The sequence below is a fragment of the Alligator sinensis genome, unplaced genomic scaffold, assembly GCF_000455745.1.
Source record: "Alligator sinensis unplaced genomic scaffold, ASM45574v1 scaffold594_1, whole genome shotgun sequence".
In the NCBI taxonomy this organism is placed as follows: domain Eukaryota; kingdom Metazoa; phylum Chordata; order Crocodylia; family Alligatoridae; genus Alligator; species Alligator sinensis.
Genome location: NW_005842286.1, coordinates 187428 through 198565, shown reverse-complemented (window position 1 = coordinate 198565; position 11138 = coordinate 187428). Strand labels below are relative to the sequence as shown.

At 45.7% G+C, this 11138-nt stretch overlaps 1 protein-coding gene across 1 annotated transcript in view; it reads left to right on the top strand.

The window, feature by feature from the left end:
* CHRDL2 (chordin like 2) overlaps window positions 1–9445 on the top strand; it is a 54792-nt gene extending 45347 nt beyond the window's left edge. The window contains exons 10-11 of the mRNA XM_025209385.1: window positions 3776–3868; window positions 8395–9445. Of these exons, the coding sequence (XP_025065170.1) occupies window positions 3776–3868; window positions 8395–8474 (173 nt within the window). The 3' untranslated portion in view covers window positions 8475–9445. The remainder of the gene's footprint in view (window positions 1–3775; window positions 3869–8394) is intronic.
* Window positions 9446–11138: the final 1693 nt, after the last annotated feature.

Sequence of the window (11138 nt, the reverse complement as noted above, 5' to 3'; positions counted from 1 at the left end):
AGGGAAAGGGGGTCCAAGAGGAAATGTTGGCAGGAACTTGCATGGAAGAGAGGCTCCATCCTTTGCTAATCCCTCCACCCCTGCTGCTCTCACTCCTAGCTGGATGCTGGGGCAGTGGTTAGATCAGGTACGATCAGGTGACAGCACATTCGGTCTCAGGATGGGGCAAGGCTCCACTTCTCCCTGCCACTTTCTTTCCACGCTATGTTGTTTCCAGGACTTGAGCAGCGCGGCATTGGATCACAGGTAGGCACATACTAGGTAGGACAGGGCTTATGCTACCCTAGCATTTCAGGCCAGAAGAGACCATCTCCAGTCTATCGCCAGTCATACAGGGTTACCCAGTGACCCCCTGGCTATAGTCACTTGCTCCGATTGATCCACATGCTCCAGAATGGCATCCCACTGGATCTGGGGCATCAAGAAACAGAGAATTCACCCTTTCCCTTGGGAGTTTGTGCCAGTGACCGGTTCCCCTTGCTATTAAAAAATTTCTGCCTTGGTCCCAGGTTGATGTTATGCCTCTTCCCCTTGGCTTTAAAGAGTTCTCCCGTACCTAATGTTTGCTCCTGGGGCGGCACTTCTCACAACCCTTTGATGACCTCTTCTTTGACAAGCTAGGCAGACCCAGCTCATTTCTGTTCTTACTCCAGGGGCATCTTCTTTCTGTCTCCTCTGCAATTTTTCAATTTCTTTTCGATGGTGCAGACACCCCAACCAGATGAAATGGTTCAATGTCCATCTCAGCAATGCCAAGTCCAGCGATAAAACCTTCTCCCTGCTCTTACTAGCAACTGCTCACATGCATTGCACTCACAATCCTTTGCCATGGTACAACGCAGGATTTTTGTACTGAGCTGCTTGTCGGCCAGTACTCCAAGATCCATTTCAGTTGTTGCTTTCCTGGTTACGGTCTCTACTTGGTTCAAGTGATCTGTATTCCTGGTTCCTAGATGTACAACATTGCACTTAGCAGCATTCAACCCTGCATTGTTGGACTGGACCTAGCTTACTAAGCAATCTGGAGAGCTGTGGGGAATAGCCCAGCCTCATCTTGACATTCATAATTTCACCCACAGGTGTTATCAGTGATACTTTTATGCTAATTGATGAGGATGTTGAATAGCATCAGGTCTATCTCCAGTCTCTTTGGACCTCACTGGAAATCCCCACTATTGTTTGAGATGTCAGCTAGTTGCTAATCCATGTGACATTTTCTCTACTGATATTCTATACGGTTATTTTTTTAAAATTCACATGTCATGCTTTGTTACACCAGGGTCTCAGTGTATTGCAATAATTCAGTTTCCTCTATAGACTACACTTGTAATCTTCTCAAAGAGTGAAATCAGCATTTTTTCATGAGATCTGCTTTCCAGAAAACCATGTCAAATGGCTTTAATGAGCTTCCTATGCTTTAATTCTTTAAACATTGAGTGCCATATCAGCTTACTTCGCCCAAGGCTGACGTCTGGTGAAACAGCTTGTATTTACCTGGTTTATCCTCTTTGCTGTCTTTGAATACTGGCACAACATTAGCACTCTTCCAGTCTTCTGTAATCTCCCCATTCTTCCAAGATTCATTAAAAATGGACACCAGCAGGGCAGATATCTCCCTCACCTTCCAGTTCTTTTTTTCCCTTCTTCTTTTTTGTTGTTGTTGTAAATCTTCCAGGTCTTTAAGGACTTCTATATCTGGGCCTGTTTATATAAAAATACATCTCTCTAATAGAAGTTGTGTTACATCCTCCTGGGTTAAGAATGGATGTACTATATTGCATTTTGTGATACAATCACATTGTGGCACTTCCAAATACAGCACAAAAGTATTATATTGAACACTTCTGCCTTTTCTACATCATTAGTCACAACTTTACCACCTCCGTATAATCCTGGGTCTCTTTGTTGGGATTTCTTTTGTTCCTAATATTCTTAAAAAGACTCCTTCCTTTAGCCTTGAGCCTTGTCAAGCATGGGGTTTTCTTAGATGTCATTAGCTTCTGTTATCCATTTTGTACGTCATAAATTCCAAGTTATATTAATTGCCGTCTTTTCTCCCATTTCCCTAAAAGTGTGGATCTCATTGCCACCAGATGTGATGGCAGCTGACAGTTTAGCCAGATTCAAAAAGGGATTGGACACGTTCTTGGAGGAAAGGGGCCTCAGTAGCTATTGAACTGGTGCATTAAGGATACAGCCTCTGGATCAAATCTTCCGGGACCATAAAAATGCTGGTGGCTGCAAGTGAGAGAGAAGCAGTGGAAAAACCCCTGGCCATCCCCTGTTCGCTCTCCCTTTCAGCATCCGCTTTCTGCTGCAGTGCGACACAGGAGACTGGGCAAAATGACCCAGTAAATGGCAGTTCTTATGTTCTTGCTGCCTTCGTTTGGCCAAGGGCATCTTTCACTAGACAACGTTACAACATCCCAAATGAATTAAACATCAGGACCCATGGGGTGTTTGGGACAAAGGAGAGGTTGAAAAGTGTGGAGGGGAGGATATATTGGGCATACCTGGTAGGTTTGTCAGCACTTGCCTGTTTAATATGCACATTGTAATGCCTAATCCCTCGGAAAGGTCATTTCCATTGCTAAATACGCTTTCTGGTTTTCTTGCGTTAAACAGACTCAAACGCCCCCACAGGCACAATGACTGGTACGAAGGAATCATAAATCTATGTAGAAATCTTTTCATATTTCCTAGTCAAGCGCATTTTTCAAAGCTGGAGGATTAAAACAAAATGTTGGCTGCCGCATTGGTCTCAAAAAATGAAATATGAATCAGCATCATTGAGCCCTATGGACTGGAGGGAGAGAGACCTTCCAGAAGCAATGGGGAGTGGGGGGTGGTCTTGTCTTGGAGAAAAAGGAGATGGTTGTCTGGAGGAAAAGGAGGCAAGCAAAGATGGGCACCCCAGGATCCAGCTGTTATTATTTAGCATCGATCTGATTTATGGTAGCAGCTAAAGGTCCCAGCTGGGCTCCAAGTCACATTGTAGTCAGTGCTGTACAACACAACAGGGTTTTGATTTTGGTTGGAGCTTCCTCGTGCTTCTGCATTAAGGATAAGGATGCTGAGCAAGCATTACCCAAACATTTGTTGCTCTGTGAGCAAGCAGGCATGGCTTGGTCTGCCATGTTCTGTGCACATGCTAGTCCATCCTATAAACAGGGAATAAGAATGACAACTGCAAGAATCAGGGGTATTTTCTAAGAAATTGGATTTTGAAGTGAAACATTACTGTATTTTCTTGAATATAACACACCCAAGAATAGAAAATGCACCATGTTTTTCAAAAGCAGAATGCCAACATTGTTTCCCCCAGTATATGTCGACATAGAACAGAAACAGACCCTCATTTCTAGCTGCATCACCCTCCTTTTCCTGCTTAGGTTAACAGAAACAGCTAGCAGACAGCAAAATTGCCCCACGAAATGTTAATTAATGGAACATCAAGGCCATTCAAACAGGGAGATGATTGTTAATCTACCCCAGTTTTCCTGATTAATACATGCATCCCAATTTGGGGGGGAAGGGGATTTTTTGGGGGAAAGTGTGTGTTGGATGTGAAAAAACATGGCATTTTGCACCTTTCTGTGAACCAACTAGGGTTGGCCATTTTCAGAGACATGCTACTGGCCTAGATGAAGTTCAGCTCTGATCCAGACTGGTAATTCCTCTCCTTGCCTAAGTGAGAAATGAGTGTTTGAATGTAGAGCTGATCTTTAAGAAGGCACAACTGCAAGATAACCATGCCACTGGTTTCTGTTCTCAGGGATATTTCACTTGATACAGATCAAGAAGATTAGGAAACAGGAGTTCAAGCAAGAAGCAAAGAACTACAGGCTGATCACCAGAACGAATGAAGGTACAACTATTTCTTTTAGATGAGCACGTCCTAATGATTGTGATTTGGCATTAGCTACCTGGACTCTACTGGGTCATGTGCCATTCGGTAAAGCTGTCCTCCTCCCCTCTGAACAAATGAAATGAACTGTGAACCAAGTGATTAGTACAGCTTTAACCAGGGGCATGATTGAACTTGCTGTAAAGCTGCCTGCTGGGTGCTTTGCTAACAGTCAGACTTTCGCTTTATGACGTTTGAAAGGTCAGCCAACATTGCTAAAAGTGGACATGGGATTATGGAATCCAAAGACCGCATCTCTCCAACATCTGTCAAATGGTTTGATGTTTATATCTAATCCATCTGGCATTACAGGAAAAATTATGCAATGGGCTTGAAAAATAAACCCTGAAACACTAAAAAAAAAATCTTTCTTAACGTTCCTGGAAGTGTGTAAATGTCATCATAACCTGGAGTGGCGGGGCACAGGCTGACGGAGAGTGTCTGCGGAGGAGTTCAACTCCCTAGTCCTCCACACCTAGCTCACCTACTCTAGCTGATCCAGTGACAACACCAGTTGTCTGATTGTTGCTCAACAGTTTACCTGGCAGATGTGAGGGTCTTCGTTCAGGGCAGCAGTGTTCACACCACCACTCTTGACTGTCACTGCTTTTGTCAATGGCCGGGGACTGAATAGGGCAGATGTAGTGTCCATTTTCAATCTTAAGATGGTCCACTCACAGGAGAGATGAAGTAAATGAATCATAGAGTATGAGGGTTGGAAGGGACCTCAGGAAATCACATCTAGTCCATCCTCTGCTCAAAGCAGGGCCAGCTCCAAGTGCATCATCCCAGCCAAGGTTGTCTACCTGGGCCTTAAAAACCTCCAAGGATGGAGAGTCCACCACCTCTCTGGGTAGCCTGTTCCCGTGTTTTACTACCCTCCTAGTGAGAAAGTTCTTCCTCATATCCAACCTCAACTTCCCTTCCTGCAGCTCGAGACCATTGCTCTTTGCTCCTTGTTGTTCAGGAGCCTTAGCCAAAGCCCAGGAAACCACAGGAATGATCCTCATTGCGTTCAGAGGGTTTTGAATCAGGGGAGTTTGGAAATTTGTTTGCAAGTTCTCCTTTGGTGCGTGGATGGATGACTTGTGTTTCTGGGACTGTCTGCCGGGAAGATCCCTGGCCATTTCCATCAGCCGTTTCTTGGCAGATCAGTGGGATGGTCCAAACTTCTCTGCTTGCTTCCCCCCTTGGTCTGAACCTTTGTCTTCTCTCCCATCCCCGCTCTTGTCTCATGGCTTCTCCTTAGTATTTTGCTGCCTTCTGGGCAGCACGGCTTTCCTGAAGTTGAGGGAGTCAGGTCTTTGGTGTTAGGCAGGCTTGGCTCTGCCTTTGAAACAGGTTTATAGACTTGCAAGTTTGGAAGGGGCGTCAAGGCTCATCTAGTCCAACCCTCTACACAGAGGCAGGAGTCACTGTTCCTTAAAACATCGCAGGCAGATGCCCATCCAGCCTCTGCTTGGAAACTTCCAGTGAAGGAGATCCCACTGCACACCAGGTTCATTCTCCTGATGTTTGTACAGGATGTGCTCTCAGTCTGCTTTGCTGTAGTTTCAGCCCATTGCCTCCTGCCCTGCCCTTTCGAGGCACCTTTATGGGTCTGTCCCTGGGTCATGTCACCTCTCTGGGCAGAGCTTCTTTGGGTAGCATCCATAGGCACCAACTTTTATTTTTGCCGGGGTGGGGAGGGCTACGGTGATGGCCATGTGGAAAATTTGATGCATTTCAGGTGACAGCCCTCTTCCTAAGAAGGGCCCTCAGGCCCCCACGTATATTTGGCACTCATGGTAGCATCTAGACTCATTTACTAGCTGAGCAGCAGATGTTGTCCAGGGCTGTCTGTTTGGTACTTGGGTTTTAAACTCTTCACCCTCACTCCTGCTCCTGTTTTTCATCCCCTTCCTCCTACTCAGAGTTACATTCTGGGTTCAGTGCCCTCTCCCTGTGCTTTAAGTTTGCTCTGATTTTTCAGCCATGCCCAACTCAGCTTTGCTTGATCCCTGCTAGCAGAGATTTCAGGAACAAAAATAAATTGGGCTGCAAACGTCACAGGCACCATTGCCTGAAAGAACTGTTTAAAATTCCCTTTTTGTTCATTCTTCATCCACATCCCTGGGGATTAATACCATGACCCTCTGATCCCGTTCCCTCCTGATGAAGCTTCCAGTGACCTAAGCACTTGTCCTGCATGGTTTCACAAGAGCACCATTTTGAAAGGGGCTCATCGTGTGAAAAAATAGTTGTCTTGTGAAATCATTGGTTATGGCGATGACAATTCCAAGGAAACCTTTGGCCAGTGATTTCCTAACGTCAGAGGCTAATGGCTAGAAGGTATTCTTTCCAGAGATGAGATGTTAGGTCGTCTCAGTCCTGCCTGGTGTTAAAGGGGCTGAGATCAGCTGCTGGGCAAACAGGGAAAGTTTCCAAGCCCTGTATAGCAAACTGGAATCTGAACTTCCAAGCAATATAAGCAAGGGCCTCTCCAACGTCTTTGTGGCTGGCATTCAGATGAAGGCAAAAATGAGTGTTGGGATACTGGACAGTAAAAGAAACCAAAAGTCATGTAGCATACAGTAGCACTTATTTGGTGGAGTGCTTCCCACATCTGTCAGAGGTGGAGAGATGACTCCCATTACTGTAGTGTCAGAGCACTTTGAAGTTTGCAATGTGTTTGCCCCAAAATATCCCTGAGGTACCAGTGAAATGCAGGGCCAAAAGGGACTTCAAGCAATTGTCTTGTCCAACTCCCTGCAGCGAGGGAGCAATATCACTTGCACTTTCTAGCTAGAGAATGAAGGCACCAAAGTTGAGATTCAGAAAAGCACCTTAGATGCCTCCAACATAGGTATGGTCATCTGAGCTGGAGCTTGAGCTAGCCCCTAGGCCAGTGGTATTCAACCCGTGGTCTGCAGACCCATGGGGGTATGTGCAAGGGGTCAGAGAAAGAGGGCTATGATCAATCAAATGGCTGTGAATACCCACACTTACAATTCAAAGGGGTCTGCACCTCCATCTGAAATGTTTTAGGGGCGTGCAAATGAAAAAAAGTTGAAAACCACTGCTCTAGGAAATGCCAAGGACGGTGGTGTCTGGACTCTTTCCACTCTGAAGGGTTTAGATGCCTCGGTCCACTTGAGATCCAGATCCCTCTTTTGAGAGCGGATGGCGAATTGAGCAGAGCTTGTTCTCTTCAGAAATGCAGCTAGCAGGAGATGGACCCTTTGGATACTGCTAGGGATCTCAGCTGGGAGGAGGGTGCTGGCCTCTGCTTCCTGGTGTAATAAGGGATTTTGCATTCAACAGTCGCTGGAGAAAGAACCAGGGTTAATCAAGGGAGTAGTTGGACTCAGGGCTGTTTCTGTGCATTAGGATGAAGACTGGAGATGCCCGGGGGTGTTGCAGCCAGCAGCACAGGGGCTTTATGGACTTCAGCACCTGTCCTTCCAGGTCTCCCATAGGTTCAACAAGTGCCCTGGGGTTGTACCGTCCGTCCCTTCTTAGCCCTCTTCTGCTCTATGAGAGTGTCATGATGACAAGAGTCCGGCAGATCATGCCACATATTTTCCCCTTGGATTTTAAATCTGTCCACAGAGGCACAGAGTTCAGGGCTAGAGAGGACTTTTGGACCATGTCATCCAACTGCCCGTGTAACATTTCACCTGTGAAATTGAGCCCAGCAACTTGAGCTGAGCTAAAGCTTGTCCCCCAGTAATCAGAAGTCATGGCAGAGGTGGTATCTTTTACTAGATCAGCTAGATTTTTGCAAAAAAAAATCTTAAAAATAAAAAGATTTTTTTTTTCGTTGCAAAAATCTAGTTGGTCTAATAAAAGATATCACCTCTGCCATGCCTTCTGATTCCTTTTGTCTCAAGACCAGAGGTGGGCAAAATGTGGCCTGGGGCCAAATGTGGCCCGCCAGGCCATTCTATCCGACCTGCGGAGCCCATAAAAAAATTAAGAAAATTAATATTTATCTGCCCCTGGCTGCCTGTCATGTGGCCCTCGATGGCTTGCCAAATCTCAGTAAGCGGCCCTCCACCCAAAATAATTGCCCACCCCTGCTCTAGATCAATACGGTTACAACTTGGATACCTGTCCCCCAGGAAGGCATCTAGTCCTGATCTGAAGATATTAAGGCATGGAGAATCCATCGCTTCTCATGTTCCAATGGTTCATGATCTTCGCTGATTAAAAATCACTACGCAGACAAAAATTGTACCTAATTTGCAGTGCCCTGAGCTCTGGAGCTTTTGCCTTACATCCAGCCTGCAATTTCATTGATTTAGGGCTAAAGGGCCTAAAGGGCAAAGAATTCCATTCTGCGGTGGAAGAAATGATTTTTCTCGAATCTGTCATTTGCAAAAACTCTTCTCTTTAAAACCCTTCAAGATGGAAGGTGCTATATTCATATAGGATGCTATCACTTTTCTGCAAGTTTCAGAGAGCTCATAATAATAAATGTCCATCTATCTGCCTTCTCAATATAGGTCACTGGAACATCTTCAGAGCCCAAACATCAGAACTTAAGATGACAGAAAGTCCAGAGAAAGAAACAAAGAACTTGTGAAGAAAAAAATTATATAAATATATGAAAAAATGCATTATTAAATAAACTGGCACAGCAATAAAAGGAAAAAAAAAAGACTAATGTCAATTAAAAACTCAAGCAACCAAACCAAACCAGCAACAACAGATCTGAGTGTGAAATACAGCTACAACCATGGATGCGACACCCTTGGGAGTGCTCCAACAGATGAGCAGGGGGTCAACCTACTTTCTTCTGCTTCTCCGAGATTTCAGGTGCGTGAAGAAAGGCAAAGTGGGCAGGAGAGATGCCTGGAAGGCCTGATTCACTGCGAAGGAAGAAAACACAACCCCCCATCTCCAGCTGCTGGTACCTCTCGAGAGCGTCATGAGCTGATGATGAAACAGTATGGGAATCTCCTTCCTTCCACCATGACCAGCTTAGAGGGAACCTGCAAAGAGAGAAAATGCCCTGTTTTCTTCCTTGGCATTTTTGTGACGTACAACCTTCCCCTACCACCACTCCCACCTCATCAAACAATATTATTTAGGGCTATCAGGGCTTCATTTCTCTGTTGTAGCTGGAAGGTTTCCTGGAGGACTTGAGACCCGGTGATGTTCTTATCCCATCAAACACCCAAGCCAAGGTTCAGCCTGGTTCTCAGCACACACAAAATGTGAGTCCTCTGAGGAGTGCTGCTACCTTTTCTGGACTGAACTATCTTTATTCTTGAAGTCAGGCGTGTGCTCTGGAACCTGGCCGAATCGGGGCCCTGAACAAGGCACTAAAAGGAAAGAGGTTGCTTAGTTCAATTATTTGCGATGACTTGTATTGGGTTTCTTTTACTTACGACCTGTTTAATCCAAACTCCTGACCAGCAGCAGGAAATAAGGCTCTCTTTGTGAGAGAGACAGATCTCCTTCTCACTCATTGGGCATGTCTACATATGCATTTATGCTGGCTTCAATTGGCTGCACAATAAGTTACTGCACATTAAGTGGGAATAGGCTGGGGTCCACACCCACAGACATTAAAGCGCATTAATGCTGTGTGGACTGACCTGGGACTAAAGTTAGGCCCAAGTTAGTCCCAAGTCAGTCCCAGGTCCCAAGTCAGTCCACACACAGAGTGTTACTGAGCAGTAAGGTATTTATACATGCATTAGTGCGCAGTAACTAATTGAGCATAAATATGATACAGGTATCAAATTTACGCTCAAGTCGGCATAAGTTGCCATATTTACTGCACAGTATGGGCATGCACATGCCGATGCGCACCCATACTACACAGTAGTTTGGTTACTGCACAGTAAATGCACACATATAGACATGCCCATTCAGACACAGGCCAGATCCATTCTGAGTGTCGTTCTCGATGGTCATATCTACACGATAAACTCACTGTGCTCCATTGTGCGACTCTAGGTAGGTAGTAGTCAACAGCCGTTGATCCCTGTGGATCATGGTGTATGTGTGAGCGGTCACCAGGACCTTAAATGCATATACCTAGGGAAGAGTACTGAGGAGTGGAGGCTGCCCATGAGGCTGCTAATTCATTAAGCATGCTAATTAATTTGACTGGTGCCCTTGTGTGGACACAGCTACATCCCTTCTGGCCTAGGAAGCAAGCTGCCAGAGCAATGCCACTGCTGGGGAGCGTGGTGAGGTTTACCTTGCCGATCTAAGTGGGCTTCCAGCAAAACCAGGGGAGACCAGGTTTGATATTCCAGATACTCTAAGACAGAAAAGGAGCAAAACAAAAAGATTTCTGTGAATTAAACAAGTGGGGAACATGGTTACGTTTCCTCTGTGCCTCACACCCCATGGCTTCAAGAGCACAAATAGAGCAGAGCCAACAGGAGGAGTTGGGGGATGGATTTCCTCTTTGCAGATCATTTTAAATGAACTTTTCTATGAGGTGTGCTGATGGGCAGCTTCAGGCTCTAAAAATCGCCTGCTAAATCCAGAGCTGAAAGCGGTGAATGATGTAGAAGGGTCTAATTCTTCCCTGGTGTAATTCCATTGCCTTCAATGGACTTACCCAGGGTTGAATTTGATTTACTTTTTTAACCTCCAGTATTTTTCTCTCTGCTAATTGTTCTTGCTTGCCCCCTGGGCTGGTGCGGCACTTCCCTTCGGCTTTAAGAAATCTAGGAAATACCCTGCCGCTTGCCTTCCCACATGGACTTCACCTAGGTGAAGCTCAGCTAGCAAAAGGATGACACCTCTTCCCTTACACATCCGCTGCTCCTATCATCAGACAAGAGTATTTCCCTACCCCAGGAACCTTGCCAAGCCTAGTAATCAATTATGATCATTTCTTCTATCCACGGTCTCACCATGCGGCCCCTCTCAGGATACCCGAAGCATGTGATGCATGGTGAGAGGCTTATATTCTGCTCTCAGTTGCTTTTATATAGATCCAGAAGGAACTTATTGAAGTCAATGGGCCCGGTGTATGCTTGAGAGGAGAATCAGGACCATAGACTGAGAAATACTTTTCTGTGGTGAGTCAAGAGGCAAAATGAATGTCATGCAAAATCCCATGGCATTGCAGAGCCAAGGGTAGCAGAAACTGCTCGCTGGGGGCCATACCCACTAGAGTGGACCTTAACCAGTGAGCAGCCAGATGGCCATATTAGTAAAGCTGGTACAAATCCAGAATGGTTATACTCGCAGCCTTGCAGGGATCTGGGCCTGGTCTATA